At 36.2% G+C, this 21,607-nt stretch overlaps 1 protein-coding gene across 1 annotated transcript; it reads left to right on the top strand.

The window, feature by feature from the left end:
- Window positions 1-54: 54 nt before the first annotated feature.
- LOC145991198 (uncharacterized) lies at window positions 55-19,875 on the top strand. The gene is made up of 9 exons (XM_083127088.1): window positions 55-179; window positions 2,836-3,249; window positions 4,439-4,477; window positions 6,430-6,465; window positions 7,210-7,335; window positions 11,473-11,541; window positions 14,434-14,487; window positions 15,208-15,258; window positions 19,633-19,875. The coding sequence occupies exons 2-9, from the start codon at window positions 3,000-3,002 to the stop codon at window positions 19,641-19,643; spliced, it is 636 nt and encodes a 211-aa protein (XP_082983214.1). The 5' UTR covers window positions 55-179; window positions 2,836-2,999; the 3' UTR covers window positions 19,644-19,875.
- Window positions 19,876-21,607: the final 1,732 nt, after the last annotated feature.

Genomic DNA, 21,607 nt, shown 5'->3' with positions numbered 1-21,607 from the left:
ACTTCTCAGTCAAGAAATTAAGTTGTGACATGTTCTCACACAACTAACAATCTCTTTGAAACGTAAAACTGTATCAAAACATTATTTTAAATTTCTTAACTTTTACAATTTTAATAACTGTTTTGCAGATAAACTTAAAGACGAGCCAGAGGCAAATCCTGATAAGCCGCCAGCAGAAGGTAACATTTAAGAAGTAGTTTTAAGCTGACTGTTTTGATTTTCCTTCATTTCTTTCAAAACTGTCATTCCAAGAACAGATCTGTACATGTGCCTTTTTGGGTGCCACTTAAATCCTGTATTCTTTTAAGGAATTAAATTCTATGCATGTACTGTACTCTCAAATGCAGAAATAACAGTTACGTGGAACACACAAGCCGTTAACAACGCACAATAAGTTTACAAAGAAAATTATATCGAAAAGTTAAAAATGATACTAATTTGCAATTGGACAAATATCCCTTATGATAAGAAATTTTATACTCTATAAATTTTGTCTCTTCATACTTTTGCGTCAGAAGCATGGAAATCGAGGTATTAATTGTTCATTGCTTTTTCCTGGACAGCGGCCATTTTCTAAAATGGCGGCCATTGCGTTAAAGACGATGTGTTTACTCTTCAAGCAAATAATCCCAGTGTCTATTTCCACGTTCATTTGGCACAATTTACACGTAATAATCACTCAGACTACTACAACAATAGCATAAAATGTTCAATTGAGCGAATTTACAAGGACTTTTCTACGCACAGCTGAGCAACAGTAACAATTTGCCAAAATATAAATAGATTTTCTTATATGATATTTCGTACTCCTTAAATTTTGGTAACTTTAATTTTTTTTATGGCAGACGCATGATAACAGTTATGACGTGATCTGTAATGTTATTTTTTCGATCGGCCGCCATTTTTCAAGATGGCGCCCATGAGATCAACTGACCAATGTTGAAACGTGATTTTTTTGATTCAGCGTTACATCTCTGGCTAAATGAACCGGTTTCTATACTTACCGGTACGTGGTATAGCATAGTTCTATTATAAAAGCAAAAAGTTGAATTGAGACAATTAAGTATACCACAATTTTTATTTTTCAGACATGCATTGCCAACCTCCATCTTTCAACCTGCATCAAATTAACCGATCTGTACAATTTTATATTTTTTATATTGCTTCTAATGATAAATGAAGATCTTTGTACGTAAATAATAGTGAGCCTGTGAGTAATATGTTGTATTAATCAGACTGCCTAAAATATCTCAGCGAACAAAGATACCAATAGTGAAATTCGATTAATAGTAAAAACATTTGTTAGTAACAAACTACCGACTGGTAAGCTTGAACCCGAAGGTGTCTCTTTGTCCGTAACAGGCCTCCATCTATCCCTATCCTTGGCAATAGCAATTCAGATCCAATATAATAGAGGGCGACCCCCAAAAAAGGTAACCGAAATCTAGAAACGTTGTATTACATTTCGGTTACCTTTTCTTGGGCCACCCTGTATTTCCCAACCATTTTCGTATTGGTCTTCCTACAGGTTGAAATGTCCTTCGACGCACTGGCAGATGTAGTGAGAGGGGCATGGGGGGAACGTGCTTCACGTTAGTATTTGTTTCATTTCACTTTCGGTCAATCGCGAAAATGATAATGAAAGGTAATCATATGAACTTGATGAAAGGACAATCAAAAACGAGCTTGAACAGGACACGAGCCCCACGGAATATTATATTGGCTACGGATTGTGGCGCCAGAGCCTCGTTATCCTGGAATGCATGCAGAGCGCACTACGGTGAAGAGAGATTGACACAAGTTCCAAACTTAATGAAGTATTCGTTTAAGTCCACTTTATGCATAGATAGGGTAATCGGGACTGGACATGCAGTGGCATCCGAATCAGTGTATGCCTCCAACGGGTATCGAACCCGGGACACCTTGAATACAAAGCGACTATGTTACCATTACGCCATCGGGGAGGCCTCAACATGCTCATGAAGGTGTAGCAGATAATTAAAGGTCCGAAAGGATCTCCCCTGACACCTTTCTTGAAGAGAAATTAATTTCCATTACATTTATTCTGATCAACATATTTGTTATTTTAATGCACTGAGTTAAGTTAGTTCTGTTTTTGTAAGGGACTTACGTTTCCGTATAAGAACCGAGGCTATAGACTACTTCATACTGATAAAGTTCCCGCCACTTGGTTTTCTGTCGCCAGCTATCACGTGAGCGCTTCAACCCAATGAGAGAGGCGCTGGAGACACCACGTGCTTAGCTCTCTGCCAGCCAGAGCTCGTCCTTCCCTTTGCGAGGGAAATTCGAACACTTGGTTGCCACATGCACAGCTGAGGGGAAGAGAAGGCAACTGGCACAAAGGGTGGCGAGTGGGGAAAAAGGGGGAACCTCCTGAAAAAAAAGACTACTTTCAGGGGCAAGCACTTATGTCCTGGTACCTTTAATAATAAACCAGGACGTCAATTCCATGGAATGTGAATCAAATTCATAGCTTAAACTCGGCTCAGGCTAGGGACCGGATACCAAATGCTCTAATGAATTTAGAGTTTATAAGTTTAAAAGGCGAATCTGTACACTCAGATTTGATTACAATGTCAGTGGAGAAGAATTTGCCCTATATAGGGAGCGATTGACTTATTGACATTATTTGTTCGTCCATTCGAAAGACTGGTACAGCAGCCTGGCCAGTCGCCATGTTTGCACTAAGCATACGCGACAGAGTACACAGTGGCGGGAAATGTACCGGTATAAACCTCTTGTACTATAATGTAGTCATTGTAATGTTTAATATTCACTCAACCCATTGTATAAATGAGTTTCTCTTGCGATTAGTTACCCCAGGAGGTTCAGACACAGCAGAAGGTAAAAAATCAGCACCAACGCCCGATTCAACGCAGCCACCAATTCCCGAGCAGGCACCAACGCCAAAACCAGCAGAAAACGTTCCGCCTCCAGCGGTAAGCGAAAATGTAGCAGCTGGCAGTGCAGCAACCGTTATGACAGCAATCACTGCTGCAGCGCCTCCTAGCACAGCAGCTGTTGTGGGCGGAGTGCCTGCCGCGCCACCTGCAGCCCTTTCCATCCAGGACCCCTTCGCGGTTGCAAACCTGGCCGCTGGCGTCGCTGCTAGCGCGGCGTCTAGCGTTGCGACAGCGCTGTCAGGTTCCTCAGTTGCCCCTGCTGTGGACGGTGCTGCCACCATAAGTTCCTCGGGAGCAGCTGCTACCACTGGACGAAGGACTTACGGTAAGTTTCAGGGAACTTTCTCAAGTGTATGTCTAAGCTGGCACGTCATTTGTAAAACAAACCCTAAGGATGCAATGTAAAACTTGCGGACTCTTTTTAATTCGAACTTGGATATTTCGAATTTTTCGGTAATTCGAACAGAAGTTTATTCCCCTTGAAATTCCTATTGATCCCAACGTTAAAATTGCATATGTAATTCGAACTTTTCGTGTTTTTATTTGTATAACTCGAAGACAGCTATCCAGAGACAGCAGTAGATGTGCAGTCCTCACCTTCTCCTCAACTACGTGAGATTGGTTGCCTTTTGTACGGAGGTGGTGGTCATTTAACCCCCACTAACCAATGATTTGTGAAAGTCTTCTTATCTGCCCTCAGTTGTCAGTCGCGATTAGTCAGGGTAAAATTGAAGTCCTGATTCGAACGTCACTCTAATTCAAAGGAAGTTCCGAATGATCATTTTCCCTCTCACAGCCATATGTCAAGTCTACGTGAAGCCCAGTATATCCTCCCCTCAAACTTTTCCCACCAATATCGTACTGACAGCTCTTGTCAAGTCCACGTGGAGTGAATGAGATGTTACCAATTCAGTTTAAACATATTTTCCATTCACTGGTAGCTTAAATACTATTGCGAGAGGAACTGTTTTTGGCTTGCACTATAGGACCACGCACAAAATACGGTAATTTTACGGTAAGGTCCACTGCATTTAATTATTCTTGTTTATACTGTAAGTACAGTTGTTCTATTTATTAATTTTCTTTAATAATGCATATTTCTGTTCGAATATTTTCGTGTCTCCTTGGAGTTTAAATTAAGAATAGTCCCCATTATTTGTATTTTCATTTATTTAAATGTCCCTGATATTTGATTTCTACAATTACCAAGGTTCTTCTCAATATGAAGATTAAAACAACTTTGGTTTAGAAAATTTGGAAAAAGAACAAACATTCGCAATGCACAATCAAATAAAAACATTTACCCATATTTATATTCACATATAAACATATATTAATTAAACATATCTAATTGCTGGCCAGCTGTTAACCAACACAATAAAAACAGTAAATATCAATACCGATCTTTACAATACATATGCACCCATACACATAATTTGATTTTCTTCTTAATTCTTGAATATTTATTTCCATATTGCTAATGTTTTCTGCCATTATTTTAAAATTCTTTACAGCTAACAACAGAAAAGGTGGTAATCGAATGATGAAAGAAGGTAAAATCTTTACATGTTATTAATTATATTAATCAAGTATTTAAGAATTACAATTTATTCATTTCTTATGACGTAGAATGTAAACTTTGTAAAGCATAGAAATACAACTGTAATGATATCATTAGTACTTTAGCTTTCTTAAATTTAACTAACAAAGCCTTATATTTAGTAAACAAACACTTTAAATGACTGGACTGTGGCAAAAGTTTTAAATATAAGTTAACTTTAAAGTATAGAAACTGGGAACATTTTTGCATTACGTACAAAAGGATAATGCGAACAAGAATCACATGGTACTGGTTTGTAGTGTTTATAAAGTAAATAATACACACAACAATAAATTCATTTACTTGGATATTGAAAGTAAACTGTACAGAAATTGATGTCAACGTGTATACGATAGATATTATTTATCGGTTCAATAGAATGCATATTTCAAAATATTTTCGGATACTCCTAACAAATATCTGTCAAAAGGAATCACAAATTATCTATTACTAAACGACCGCGCCATACTGTGTACTACATTGTAAGTAAATAATGTAGTAAGTAAGTGGTAATATTAATGTACAAAGTAGTGTTGTGTAAAGTAGACAAATTTGGGCATATTTTCCTCTTATAGTGATAATAATAAGTAAGGGTTTATGATACGTCAGTATTGGGCTGTCCGCCTTCTTGTTCGCGTAAACTTTAAGAAACAACGAAAGAGAAAGAATGATAAAATTTTGTTTACAGATAGAGATCTGCCAAGTAATAAATGCTGATTCAAGCGCCTAATTACATAAGAACTAAAATGTTTGTTGGAAAGAGTCTGTGCACTTTTGTGTGTTGAAGGAGAGTTGGTAGCCAGTTCTTCAAATCACGTTTCCCTCATGGAAGAGATGTCAGCCTCCATGCAAACGCAGAAATTCAAGAGTTACAGTAACGTCATCAGAGAATTTTTGTAGGGCTGGGCTCAAGAGCGGGAAACATATTTTTATTTTCTAGTGTGCTCTGCTTCGGTTGTCATGGTTACTTCCTCTTGTTCTTCTATCTTCTTCTCTTTCTCTTTTTCCTTCCTTTCATTCTTTCTTACTCTCTTTCTCTAACTACTTCTTTCCTCTTTATCTCTGTCTTAATGTTTCTCTATTTTGATCCTCTATTTTACTTTCTTCAGCTGTTTATCTATGCATCACATTCCTTGTCTGTTTCCCTGATTCATTCTTTCTTCTCTTTCTGTTCTGTTATTCCCTTTCTCTATCTGAATATTTCTTTTTTCTCTGTTTCTCAATTTACCTCACCCTTTTTTTCTATCTTCCTTCTACTGTTTCCTATCATTAGCCGTTATATATCTTTCGTTCCACGTTTCCTTATTTCTTTCTTATTTATTCCGTTGTTTCTCTAAATTATTGACACTCTGCTTGTATTTCTTTCTTCTTCTGTGTCCCTATCTTTTCTCTTCCTTCCTCTTTCTTTCTCTTCTACTGTTTTGTTCTCTTTCTGCCACTCATCTCTATTTCTCTCATTCTCTATCTCTCTCTCTCTCGCTATAACTCCTTTGCTCTCAATCTGTTACCTTATCTCTATTTGCTAAACTCTTTCTCTCATTCTTTTCATTAATCCCTCGGTATGTGTAGGGAGAGTTCTTGCTATTTGAGTGGACAGGAGAGGGTACAAGAACCAAGAACCATTTCATCGTGGGCCGAAGCCCACCTGCAGCAGCTCCCCTGCTCACACGTTGTCTTCTTGCACACCAAGAACTAGAATGTCAAGTGCACTTGCACAATGAAGCTGGTATTTCTTACATGCTGAGGATATCCTGACTTATTGACTTCCGCTGTGAACTCTTCCTGCCTCTAACACACGCCAATTTTTCGTAACTGCAAGCGAACAAGACTTACGCGCAGTATGCAACTTATATATTTCGTCTAATGACTCAGTAACAAAGTATTCAATTGCCTTTTTATTTTCAGATATCGTAAATGACTTTATACAACCTGAAGTACTGGGTGAGTATATAATTCCTATGAACATCAATTTATTTAAAATAATAATCTTAACTTACAAGTAACAAACTGAAATCTCCCCTATGTTTAATCACGAAATTACAATTTCGGTTTTGGGTTAAGTCGTGAATACTTGTAAATATATTTGTGTAGTGTACATCTGTTGCCTAACGTTTTACGTAAGGATCACAAGTTATAATTTAACTTTGCCTTTATACAGAATAAGGTGAATTTGTTTTTCCATTGACAGTATATTATTTCAGCTATACATGGTTATCATTAGTTCTCAACGTTGCGATTAAACCAGTGCGATATAACAGTGCTGAAACAAATAAACAATGTATTATAATCCTTGTTTAATACAATGAAATAGGCAATAATCGACATGCAGTCTATCCAAGGAAATTGCAGAGCAAACACGTAACGGTAGATGGCGGAGCGAAGCAATCCTCTCTGCTGCAAACAGCTGAAATCGCATTGGCCCCTCCATGCCACGTCTTCATTGGTCGAGCCTTCTCGAGTCCTACTTGGGCAGAGGATTTGTTTCGTTCGCATGCTACACATACTCCAGGGACAGAATATAGTTGGGTGAGTTCTAAAAAATATTCCAACATTTTTAGAGCTAACATCACTCATCTTCAAGGGTTGAATTGCAGATTTCCCCTCTGACTATAGGCCAGGTGAGTTCATATATTCCGAGCTGATGGACTGTAGTCATTAATAGCTTGTTAATTGTTTCCTTGCTAGCACAACGGCCGCCAGTGGAGTGCAGAAGGGGTGACCAATGGAGAGAAGACTGCAACACGTGTCGATGCACATGGATGGGACTTCCTTCCTGCACGAAAATGCAATGCCCTCCCAGACAACCGACATGTAAGTACCACTATAGAATATAAATGAAGTAAAAAGTTCAACCACTTCTGAAGATTATAAATTAATTAAATTCAACCACTACTTTAAACTATAAATTAATTAAATTCAACCACTTTTAGATTATAAAATAATTAAATTCAACCAATTCTTCAGATTATAAATTAATTAAATTCAACTGCTACTTTAGATACGAATGAAGAAATTTCAACCGCTAATGTAGTAGATAATAAATGAAGTAAAAAGTTCAACCACTTCTGTAGATTATAAATTAATTAAATTCAACTACTACTTTAGACTATAAATTAATAAAACTAATTAAATTCAACCACTATTTTAGATTATAAATTAATAAAATTTAACCATTCATTTAGATTATAAATTAATTAAATTCAAGCACTGCTTTAGACTATAAATTAATTAAAGTCAACCACTACTTTAGACTATAAATTAATTAAAGTCAACCACTACTTTAGACTATAAATTAATTAAATTCAACCACTCCTTTAGACTATAAATTAATTAAATTCAACCTCTACTTTAGATTGAAAAATAATTATATTTAACCACTACTTTAGATTATTAAATAATTATATTTAACCACTACTTTACGTTATAAATTAATTAAAGTAAACCACTACTTTAGATTATTAAATAATTAAATTCAACCACTACTTTAGATTATTAAATAATTAAATTCAACCACTACTTTAGATTATAAATTAATTAAATTCAACCACTACTTTAGATTATAAATTAATTAAATTCAACCACTACTTTAGATTATAAATTAATTAAATTCAACCACTCCTTTAGACTATAAATTAATTAAATTCAACCTCTACTTTAGATTGAAAAATAATTATATTTAACCACTACTTTAGATTATTAAATAATTATATTTAACCACTACTTTACGTTATAAATTAATTAAAGTAAACCACTACTTTAGATTATTAAATAATTAAATTCAACCACTACTTTAGATTAAAAATTAATTAAATTCAACCACTACTTTAGATTATAAAATAATTAAATTAAACCACTACTTTAGATTATTAAATAATTAAATTCAACCACTACTTTAGATTATTAAATTAATTAAATTCAACCACTACTTTAGATTATAAATTAATCAAATTCAACCACTACTTTAGATTATAAATTAATTAAATTCAACCACTACTTTAGGTTATAAATTAATTAAAGTAAACCACTACTTTAGATTATTAAATAATTAAATTCAACCACTACTTTAGATTATAAATTAATTAAATTCAACCACTACTTTAGATTATAAATTAATAAAATTCAACCACTACTTTAGGTTATAAATTAATCAAATTCAACCACTACTTTAGATTATAAATTAATAAAATTCAACCACTACTTTAGATTATAAATTAATCAAATTCAACCACTACTTTAGATTATAAATTAATCAAATTCAACCACTACTTTAGATTATAAATTAATAAAATTCAACCACTACTTTAGATTATAAATTAATAAAATTCAACCACTACTTTAGATTATAAATTAATTAAATTCAACCACTACTTTAGATTATAAATTAATCAAATTCAACCACTACTTTAGATTATAAATTAATAAAATTCAACCACTACTTTAGGTTATAAATTAATTAAAGTAAACCACTACTTTAGATTATTAAATAATTAAATTCAACCACTACTTTAGATTATAAATTAATCAAATTCAACCACTACTTTAGATTATAAATTAATCAAATTCAACCACTACTTTAGATTATAAATTAATAAAATTCAACCACTACTTTAGATTATAAATTAATTAAATTCAACCACTACTTTAGATTATAAATTAATCAAATTCAACCACTACTTTAGATTATAAATTAATAAAATTCAACCACTACTTTAGGTTATAAATTAATTAAAGTAAACCACTACTTTAGATTATTAAATAATTAAATTCAACCACTACTTTAGATTATAAATTAATTAAATTCAACCACTACTTTAGATTATAAATTAATTAAATTCAACCACTACTTTAGATTATAAAATAATTAAATTCAACCACTACTTTAGACTATAAATTAATTAAAGTCAACCACTCCTTTAGACTATAAATTAATTAAAGTCAACCACTCCTTTAGACTGTAAATTAATTAAATTCAACCACTACTTTAGATTATAAATTAATTAAATTCAACCACTCCTTTAGACTATAAATTAATTAAATTCAACTACTACTTTAGATTAAAAAATAATTAAAATCAACCACTACTTTAGATTATAAATTAATTAAATTCAACCACTCCTTTAGACTATAAATTAATTAAATTCAACTACTACTTTAGATTAAAAAATAATTAAAATCAACCACTACTTTAGATTATAAATTAATTAAATTCAACCACTCCTTTAGACTATAAATTAATTAAATTCAACCACTACTTTAGATTATAAATTAATTAAATTCAACCACTACTTTAGATTATAAATTAACCAAAAACTCAATATACTGACCAAGGCAGAATTTATTTTATTTTAAAACATAAGCTAAATGTTACGTTTCAACCTTCTAGCAAGGTCTTCTTCAGACTTTGTACGAAAAAAGTACATATTGAGTTTTTGGTTATCATGGAAACAAGTCTTAATGCTGTTATTATAAATTAATTAAATTCAACCACTACTTTAGATATCAATGAAGAAATTTCAACCACTAACGTAGTAGATTATAAACGAAGTAAAACTCATCCATTATTTTGGATTATAAATTACGTAAAAGAACTACGTAAGGTAGGTGTGCGCAATTTCGCCACGTTAAGCTTTGAACGACCGTTACAAATTCCTGATAAGTATGATGATAACGTCTGTACTGGAAATTGATAGTATATATGTTACGGTATGTGTGGAAAAAAAATCACGTTCATGCGCTATTAATCAGGTACTTCAAAAGACAAAAGAAAAAAACCTTGCAACTGGCGAAATTGCATACACCCTGTACACAATTTTGCCACCCACTGTAAACAGAGGGGACAAGACAAACCGCGCTACAAAACAAACATATTTTCACCCCATGAATATAATGAAAAAAGTATAGATAGTAATGACATACATAATATACAGGGTGGGCCAAAAGTCCCTTACCACCCCTTGTAAAAATCGTTTTAGTGGAAATTGATGAATAACAACCATGTGTGACCACATTAGGCCTAGGGGGAAGTCATAAGGGGGGGTGCCCTTGACGGCGGCCATCTTGAAAGCCGCCATCTTGGATACAAGTCCAGTTTTGTAAATAGGAAGGTAGGCATGCGATACATGGCGAAATTGCAAGCACTTCCAATGACTACACAAATGGGGTGAAAATATGACTCTCAATGTATACGACACAACACTACACATATCATTGTAGGCAGAAAGCGTTCGTCTTCACAATGCAATACTTGCTACATAGCTTCGAACCCTCCTTCCTGGACAAAAGGACCGCACTTCGTTGCTCTCGATCTTATAACAACGCTACGTCTCGCACACACAATGGCTGCCTGTCTTTTCCGTCTAGCTCCTCCCCATCAAAATGAGACAAAACACGATCAGCGTGCGCTACCTACCTATACACTAGCACCATCTGCCGACTTAGGCCGACGTGTTGGGAAATACAGGTATCTGGCAGAATTGAAAACATGGCGAAATTGCGCACACCCACCTTACATAGTTACAAATGAACTAAAATTAAAAAACTGCTTTAGATTACAAATGAAGTAAAATTCTGTCCTTACTGTACACTATAAATGAAGTAAAGTTCAAAAAATAAAATTCAACTACTATTATAGATTATAAATGAAGTTAAATGCAACAAAATATCTGATTTGTAAAGTCTGTATCTTTAATAATATTATCACAAATTTCTAGTTGCAGCTATAGTAGGTTACATGTATGTAGGTAATAATATTTTGTTTGAAATAGATCACAGTTAAAGTTCTGCTTAAAAATATCTGCCTCAGAGAGTGACAACTCGAAATCAAAGATAATAGCAAGTTATTTGTACCATTACTTCGTTATGTACTACTCCTACTACACATGAACTACATATTCAGATTATCCATTGTTAATAACTAATCTGTTTTTTTTTTAAATTCTTATATCACAGATAACGCAGGGGATAATCTCTATTCATTTGGTGGGAATCCAATTGATCCGTTGTACCAAGGACCTATAGGTAATCATTATCTTGTATATTGTGTGAGTGTTTCTACGAGGCATGTTCAATGTATAACCAAACTGGCAACAGCGTTACTCACGGTTGAACATGGTTGCTTTTTTCATGTTACTTTTAAATATAGTTACTTTGTCTATGAATTCGCTTCTGCCAGCGTACCTTCAGTGAATCGATGCCCTTAGAAATGAATTATTGGGTTGCTATCTCAGCCAGGAGTATGTCACCTGCTGAACTTCATCAGATTTAAATGTGTTCCATAAAGAGCCTCTATAAGTGGTCCGTAGAGCAAATATTCGCCAGGGGCTAAGCGTGAAGAGTAAGGGAGTAAGGGGAATGTCTGATAATAATTACATTTCGTAAGTCAACTGATGGTAAGAGACCAGTAGGAAGACCAAGACGAAGATGGAGGGATAATGTTTAGATGGACCTAAAGGAAATTGGTAGAGATGGAAAAGAGTATATAGATCTTCCTCAGGATAGGGACAGATGGAAGGCCTGTGCTGCTGCGGCCATGAACCTTCGGTTTTAAGAAGGCTACATAGTTACTTAGTTAAGTCAACAATGGCACGCAGGAAAATCAGTCTTATCTCCAATTTTGTACACATGGTGAGTGGTGCTACTTTGCTTCACAAAGTGATTCGCTTCCTCTGCCACTGGGTTTCCCGTTAATACATGAATTTTGCTTCCTGTGCTGCGGGGTTTCCTCATTAATACATGATTTTCGCTTCCTGTGCTGCGAGGTTTGCTCATTAATACATAATTTTTGCTTCCTGTACTGCTGAATTTCCCCGTTAATACGCGAATTTAGCTTCCTGTGCTGTGGTTTCCCTGTTAATACATGAATTTAGCTTCCTGTGCTGCGGGGTTTCCCAGTTAATACATGAATTTCGCTTCCTGTGCTGCGAGGTTTCCTCATTAATACATAATTTTTGCTTCCTGTACTGCTGAATTTCCCCGTTAATACGCGAATTTAGCTTCCTGTGCTGCGGGGTTTCCCAGTTAATACATGAATTTCGCTTCCTGTGCTGCGAGGTTTCCTCATTACTACATCATTTTTGCTTCCTGTACTGCTGAATTTCCCCGTTAATACGCGAATTTATCTTCCTGTGCTGCGGGGTTTCCCAGTTAATACATGATTTTCGCTTCCTGTGCTGCGAGGTTTCCTCATTAATACATAATTTTTGCTTCCTGTACTGCTGAATTTCCCCGTTAATACGCGAATTTAGCTTCCTGTGCTGTGGTTTCCCTGTTAATACATGAATTTAGCTTCCTGTGCTTCGGGGTTTCCCAGTTAATACATGAATTTCGCTTCCTGTGCTGCGAGGTTTCCTCATTAATACATAATTTTTGCTTCCTGTACTGCTGAATTTCCCCGTTAATACGCGAATTTATCTTCCTGTGCTGCGGGGTTTCCCAGTTAATACATGATTTTCGCTTCCTGTGCTGCGAGGTTTCCTCATTAATACATAATTTTTGCTTCCTGTACTGCTGAATTTCCCCGTTAATACGCGAATTTAGCTTCCTGTGCTGTGGTTTCCCTGTTAATACATGAATTTAGCTTCCTGTGCTGCGGGGTTTCCCAGTTAATACATCAATTTCGCTTCCTGTGCTGCGAGGTTTCCTCATTAATACATAATTTTTGCTTCCTGTACTGCTGAATTTCCCCGTTAATACGCGAATTTAGCTTCCTGTGCTGCGGGGTTTCCCAGTTAATACATGATTTTCGCTTCCTGTGCTGCGAGGTTTCCTCATTAATACATAATTTTTGCTTCCTGTACTGCTGAATTTCCCCGTTAATACGCGAATTTAGCTTCCTGTGCTGTGGTTTCCCTGTTAATACATTAATTTAGCTTCCTGTGCTGCGGGGTTTCCCCGTTAATACATGAATTTCGCTTCCTGTGCTGCAGGGTTTCCCCGTTAATACATGGATTTCGCTTCCTGTGCTGCAGGGTTTCCCCGTTAATACATGAATTTTGCTTCCTGTGTTGCAGGGTTTCCTCGTTAATACATGAATTTCGCTTCCTGTGCTGCGGGCCTTTCGACGTTAACACAGGGACTCACTTCTTGTGATACGGGCTCTCCTATCTTAAGAAAGGGATTCGCTTACTGTGTTATTGTGTTCCCCGTTATCGCAGGTGCTACGGGGCCTCCTATCTTAGTAAAGGCGTTCGCTTCATATTATGGCCTTTCACCGTTAATACATGGATTTCAGTTCGTGTGCAACGTTAATACAGATATCAATGAGAACTACCATGCGAAGTTTCGTCTTCATGGGATATTACCTGCAATTTTATTGCAAAATTCTGGATATTTAACATGTTTGTATGTTTGTGTATGTATTCATATATTTAATTTGTATATATACGTGCGCGTGTAATTGTAACAATATTTTTGACTGTTGAATCTAACGATAGAAACACTGAAATGAAATCAAAAATGTTTCGAGCCAGCTCGGCTGATATTCCATCTCCACCATCGAAGTTCCACGGCTCGATTCCCGGCCTGGGAGTGTCACTTCATTAATTCAAATCAAATTATTCAACACTCATCCACACCTTTGCAATTATCCCAAAAGGGCAGAAAAGCAAAGTAAAGTTAACCAAATTAATCACATTTCGTTAATGTTGCCAACAGATGACACCATAAACTTACTTCTTACAATCCACTTGTTAATTCATTTCAGTTACAGTAACTTATTTTCGCTACAAAAGTAAATATGTATTAGATGTTTTGCGTTTATCAGAATAAAGCATTGTTATGTTTCTCGTGTAGTAAATGTTTTATGTGTACAATCACGATTATCGATGTAAACTGGAATAATTATGCTTGATTACTGTTTCACGTTTTTTGAAAAATGAAATACGTAACTCTTTTTTCTTCTTTCTTTTTCAGGTGTTGATACTCCAATAATTGAACCAAGACCCTATATGAGAGGTAGAAGGAGACGTAAGTAATGTAAACACTGTATTTAGTCCTGATGTGTGTACTACTTTTAAGGTACCTTAAAATATGTTAGAGAAAGTTGCCACATTAATAACAGTAAACATAGATTTACTTAGTGAAATATGAGTCTTGTGTGCAATATGTTGATTTTGAAAAGGAAATTAAGTTATTCAGAAAATTTGAAAAGCCATTCAGTTACTGCAGTAAGTCATGGGATTTTTTCTGTCGACGAATGATGAAAATATTCTCTTAAGCTATCTGCCCTGAAGATGAGAGTGACGTTAGCTCTCGAAAGCTTGTAATCTTTTCCAAAATTCACCTGGTCGATAGTCCGAGAGAATATTTTCATCATTCAGTTACAGTTTATATGGTTCCACAAAAACAAATATTTTTTAATGATTGTAACTTGTAATGATTGTAACTCATACTGCTAGAAGTTACCTTAAAGTTTGCAATATTCTACCGTTAAAATTTAACAGCTTTTTCTCTAAAGTTAATGATTTAACGTTATTCTAACAACGAGTTTGGGTGTACTACAGGAAATGTACACATCAATTTCGGATTACAATTTTAGTTATAAATTCTTGTCTTCAACTCAAGCCGTGGGTATAGAAAAAATATCATTATTACAAATGTTAAATACATGAATATCTGTTATGAGTATTCTTTTATTTGCTAATATAATTCTAATTTGCTAATACCATCTTACGTTCTTCTTTTCAGGTGACTTGCCAAAACCTATTCTTGGATATAGTTTCATTGGACCACATTTAGGTGAGGATTCTAATATATATTCTATTCTCAGATTATATTAGAGAAAATATCAATATGCTAACATTACAAGTACTGTTCTACCAAGAAGTGCAAACCCCTTCCCGCACTGTCGTCAAGTTTTCAACCCTAAGCGAGCGTGGGGGATGCAATCAGCTGCTTACTATGTAATTCTGCCCCTTCGTTGCCAAAATGCGTGACATTTCTCATCGTATTGCCCTCATCTTCATCGGTATCAAGAGTTTTGTGGCATCAAAGGAGACAACCGTGCACAGGGGAAGCAGAAACGTAATGTTTAACAAAACAAATGACTGTTCACTGTAGTTCACAAGTTGGCCTCGGTCTTTTCCTTCTTGATACGACTGTATGTTACGTAACAGGTATATTATGGCATTTACTTTTCAAAGAAAATCTCGTCTTTCTACAATATTCCAGAAAGCTAATTTCAGAAAAGGGTACCAACATGAACGAAAGCCATTTTACTCTAGGAAGTTATCACTTTTAATCTGTTCAGTTCCTCTTCTTTTCAATTTCTTAACTTTCTCGATACAGAATAAAGAGTGAACGAACAACTTATTCTCTTCTCTAGTTTTCTTTATTCTGTAAAGGACGATATTTGAGAGGAAAGATAAAGTAATTCAAAAGAAGTTTACAGAAGAACAAGTTATGGGCAGTCTACTTCCTGAATTCATACAGAAACAAAGCAAGGCATTCACATTGAAGTTGAATGCAATGTGCTAGACAAACCATTCTTGCTTCAGGAAGATGAAAACCTATTATTATTATTATTATTATTATTATTATTATTATTAGTGATAGTAGTAGCAGGAGAAGTAGTTTTATTTATTCTGAAGATAACCAGAGGAAAATATTAATAAAGTAATAATTTCATAATAAATTGTTCATTTTCTCCCACTAATCTTATTCCCTATAATTCACTGTTGCTGGCTGCTGAATAGCTGTGTGTTTCTCATCCATTATTACAATTTAGAAAGCTTAGTCTAGAAAATTGTTCTGAAGAAAGGTAGATGTTTTCTTATGTAAAGAGAGGCGAAGATAAAGCAAGAAAGAGAAGGTAAATGAGAGAATTCAAGATAGAAAGGAAATTAGGACTGAAGCGGCGTCACGACACAACGTCCTATTATTTGAGTGTAGTTGTTGTACACTCTGTAAAAAAAAAATAGCATCACTGTATTCTTATTATGGATGTTGACAATTTTGAGTTTCGCATGTATGCATCTTTCCTGCACAACTTGAAATCAATTGATTGAAGCATTGGTCTGGTATCACTGCGTAGTGTGGTGTTATTATTTTGTTGATTTAGTGTTTGGAGTGTCCGCTAGAGGGTGTTGCAATCAGTTACTGCTGCAAGGCTTTGTAATCAATTGTCATGAATCTGTAAAACGATTGTTAGTAGTGCAACTTGTGACGTGTTTTATGTTGCAACTACATGTTCATTATTGACAGTTTGTATACGTTATCATATTTGTGAAGTGTTCTGGTGGTGTGTAGTGTATTTGAGCATGTTTTCTTGAAAAAAAAATGGGCAGAAAGTGCGACATTTCACCACGTAAGCAAGGAATGGTTCTTGCTTTGCATATGGATGGTCATTCTCAGAGAGAAATTGGTCGACAACTTCAAATGCATCAATCCACAGTTAGCCGCTGCCTGCAAAAGCAACAAGAACATGGAAAATCATCACTGAGAAGTCACTGTGGCAGAAAGAAAAAGACATCACCTCGACTGCATCGTGTGATAAAGGACATGGCACTGAAGAACAGAGGAATGAGTTCACGCCAAATTGCACATAAACTTCGAAATGAGGTGGGAATCAATCTTACTCATGCTACTGTAGTATCCCAAATTTAAGAAACGGTGTGTTTCTAAACACGTCCCACGTAAAAAACCCAGACTAACTGACGCACATGCAAAAGCTAGACGTGAGTTTGTCACACGTTATGGCGCATGGAATGATACAGATTGGGAACATGTGATATTTTCTGATGAAAAACGATTTAAATTGCTGGGGAATGACAGCTCAGTTAAACTGTGTATGCGGAAGGGAGAAGAACTTGCAAAATCTTGTATTTTAGAAACTCAAAAGTTTTGTGGCAGTGTTATGATTTGGGCATGTTTCTCTGCAAAAGGGATTGGCAGGATGCATATTTGCACGTGTGCCGTTAAGGCTGATCAATATCTGGAAATCCTGAATCGGAAAGTTCTACAAACTACAGGAGATCATTTTTCTGGACAGAATTTGGATTACTTTATTTTTCAAGACGATAATGCAACCTCCACCGTGCTCAGGTGGTGAATAACTGGTTTCATGATATGAATATTGAAAGACTTTGGTGGCCGCCAAACTCTCCAGACAAGAATCCTATAGAAAACCTGTGGGCTATGATGTGCAAAAAACTTGGTAATCAGACGTACAGGTCAAAAGAGGAACTTATGGCAGCAATTGTACATGTTTGGAATGAAATTGAGGTCGAATATTATCAAAATCTCATTCATAGCATGCCTCGAAGGCTGGAAGCACTTAGGAAGGCCAGGGGTGGCCACAATAAGTACTAGTCAATGTATTTACTTAATATCATTACAAATTGACATATCATGATGCATTTAAAACCTTTGTACAATCTTTTTACTTGTAAAAATTGTCTTTGTGCGAAAACGTTCCACAAGCTATATTTGCAATAATTTTGTTATTAGTTCTGTAAAGTGCATTATGTACGTAACTATGACTTAAATAATAAAAATATATTGTACAGATATAGTGTTTTATATAATTGTTAGGAAAACAAATCGACAAGTCGAATTAAATCAATAAAACAACTGATAATTCACGAGCGAAATGCTGACGACCAAAAATAATGAAGTGATGCTAATTTTTTTTCAGAGTGTAGTTGGTTGTGTAGTTGTACGTGAGTGTTCGTTTTGTGGACAATATGGAGTGGTCGAAAGATAAAGTAGTAAAACATATAGAGCAATATGAACAGGAGTCAGTGTTGTGGAATGTCACCAGTACGCGCCTGCCATAACCACAAAACCCGCCATAGCTGTATTGTCCATCTTTACACAAGTTAAATCAGCATCAAATTATTACAATACAAGAGAAGAAACACTGACTACTCTAAAGCACTGCACAACGCTACACTGAGGTCCTGCACTCCAGTGTTGTTGCGGGCGAATTTTGCAGAAGTAGTTTTGAATTGGAAACAGTGTACCAAATGACACGCAACATGCGCCGGCGCATGTTGCGCATCATGAGTCTGGAACTTGTCAGAATGGAAACTAGGCTTTACGAGCATATACAAATACACTTTTCAGACATGCCAAATAGAAAAAATACTTACATTGCGGCCAAAATGAGGTGCTGTTTTCCTGCTGTATACAAATATTGACATATACGTTGCCACGCGACAATTTACAACTCCGAACGAACAATACGATATAACTAACATATATTCTGCATTTTCCGGAATTGTTAAAACATTTTGTAAGAAGCTATTTTATGAGTAAGAACAATCATTTAGAGATAACGTCTTGGTAGGGTAATAGTAGAAGCCAATAAATAAAGACTTTTACTAGATCTATTGTTTATTTGGAGAATCCTTATTCATTAAACACTACATTATCTAAAGAATAGTCTTTCACATTGACATGTATATATATCCTAGACATTAAACTTGCACCTTGTTATTAATATAGGGTGTTGCGTATAGGACGCCGAATGAGAAAATTAAATAAACATAGGGAAAGTATCATGAAAATAGTTATATTTCACATATATGTAAGCAGTAATATCATCTCTCATTTACGTATGAAAGACAATGTCAGGCATATGTCCACCCCTACTGAGTCTGCATGCATTTATACGCTCCACAAAATTATTGATAACCCTCTCGCAGATGTCTGGCCCGATGCCTCCAATCACCCGTATGATTTCCGCCTTCAGTTCCAAAAGGGTTCGTGGTTTGTTGGCGTACACCTGTGATTTCACAAACCCCCATAAGAAGAAATCACCTGGTGTAAGATCACACTCCACCTGCCAAAACCCACACCACACGGTCGTTCTCAGCGGATGGATGGATTTCACGCTCCTGGATTATTCGAGGATTTTCGGAAGGAAACCACAACAAGCGAGTCAAAACAATTGAGGCTACATTAATTGGCATGACAACGGATGCCAACATTGGTAAGAACAGGTCTGCCAACCTCGAAAAAAAACAATAGCACTCGATTCAAATTCGGCGTCCTATACGGAACACTTTTTATAATCCTACAAATCTGTCATATTATGTTACAGGTTAAAAATTTGGCATTAATTCAATGCACTTTTGTGTAAATTAATATTCAATTATAATTTCTTTTCAGTGGTGTTTTAAATCTTTACAAGAAAAAGCCTGTTGTGTTGCACTTTACTAACAGAGAAGCCAAATGACATCTTCCAAAGAATAATGTGCGTCGCATGGTCTCCATTTCTAACTTCTAATGTGTCGCATCTCTATTTCGATATAAAAAATACATGCCTCGACTAACTGTATTGTTTATGAAAATGATGTTGTAATAACGTGTTGCATTGTGAAACAATTTAATGAATAAAGAGACATTTCTGAAATTAAATTTATTTTTATTGAAGGAAAGTATTTATTGTGTGAATATAGTATTGAGGAGTAAGAAGGATCAGCATTTTTATTAGGTGTTGGCGCATTTAGGTACGCACTGGGGATGTATCTTTCCCCTGGAAATGTATTTGCTGTTCGTCAAAATGATACATGCACGAAATGATTTTATCAAAGTTAGTCAGGCTGATTAAAGTTCCCTTGGATTTCTAGTTAGTGTCGAAACACATTATTATTCTGAAATCAAAGTTGTGGTTCTTGCAGCAAGAAATTGTGTAAATATCGGTTTTTGTTTGTATTTAAGTGCAAGTCGGTCACCAATCAGGTATTTAGAAAGGTATAAAATCTTTATTTGGTCACGTATTCGGTGTTATTACAGTAAACCTTCGTTAACACAAACTCCCTTAAGACGAACACTCGGTTAACATGAACAAAATGTTGGTCCCGGCAGAGATGTACAAGGTCGTTCAAGGTTGACCGGGACTTTTATTTCTGCAGAGGAAATAGGTAGCAGAAGAAACACCAAACTATGTCAGTTTTTCAAAGTATTCTCCGTGCGCGCCGAGGCACCGTTGCCATCGTTCTGGCAGCTCCCGAATTCCTTTGGCGTAGAAAGAACTTGGTTGTTGTCGTAGCCACTGGAGGACATCGCTCCGCAGTGCTTCGTCTGTCGTGAACTTCTTCCCTCCCAGATGGTCTTTAAGGGGTGCAAACAAATGATAGTCACTGGGGGCTAAATCCGGACTGTAGGGGGGATGGGGCAGAACTTCCCAGCGCATGTCGGCCAGAGTTGTTGTTGTCACGTTGGCCGTGTGAGGGCGGGCATTGTCATGGAGAAGAATGACATTTCCAGACAACATCCCAGGTCTTTTCTTGCGAATGGACTTTCGTACAGCACCACTCAACAATGTGGAGTAATACTGGGCATTAATCGTGCTCCCTTTGTCCAGAAAATCCACATGGATAACGCCCTTCATGTCCCAGAAGACACTTGCCATGATCTTTCCAGCGGACAGCTGCGTTTTGCTTTTCTTGGGGGCCGAGGAACCTTTATGCCGCCAATCCATGCTGCGTCTTTTGGTCTCTGGGGTTGAATTGTGCAACCATGTTTCATCACACGTGATGATGGATTGCAACAATTCATCACCTTCTGCTCGAAACCGATTCAGAAGCTGTTCACAGACCGTCCTGCGTGTCCACTTCTGATCGAATGTCAGCTGGCAGGGAACCCACCTTGCACAGATTTTGCGGAAGCGTAAGTGGTCGTGAATGATTGTCTCAACACTCCCGACACTGATATTCACCTCGGCAGCAATATCCCGCACTGTTTCTCGCCGGTTCTCAAGAATCACTTGCTCAACACGTGCGATATTCACTGGTGTGACTGCAGTCGGGCGAATGTGTCCATGCGCTTCATTTGTCACCAGCTCCCGTCCTTCGCGAAACTGCTCACACCATTCGTACACTCTTGTCCGCGACATCGTTTGTTCACCATACTGTGCTTGCAAACGTCTGAAAATCTCAGCTGGTTTCACTTTCTCCTTCACGAGAAATTTGATTACACACCGCTGCTCCACAGCCACAGACACACTGCTTGCCGCCATGTTCGCTGCAACTGCTGCGCATGCGCGAAATACGTTATGCCGGGCGCTAGTTACTCGCGAAGGAATACATTACGTCACCCGCACGTTTCATCATGATCCGGCTATTCATCGATTTTTTACGTA

This window comes from Lepisma saccharinum, chromosome 8 (genome assembly GCF_977018435.1).
Source record: "Lepisma saccharinum chromosome 8, izLepSacc3.1, whole genome shotgun sequence".
NCBI classification, from domain to species: Eukaryota; Metazoa; Arthropoda; class Insecta; order Zygentoma; family Lepismatidae; genus Lepisma; species Lepisma saccharinum.
The sequence above is the reverse complement of the archived record's forward strand: the minus strand, read 5'-3'. Positions and strand labels throughout refer to the sequence as shown.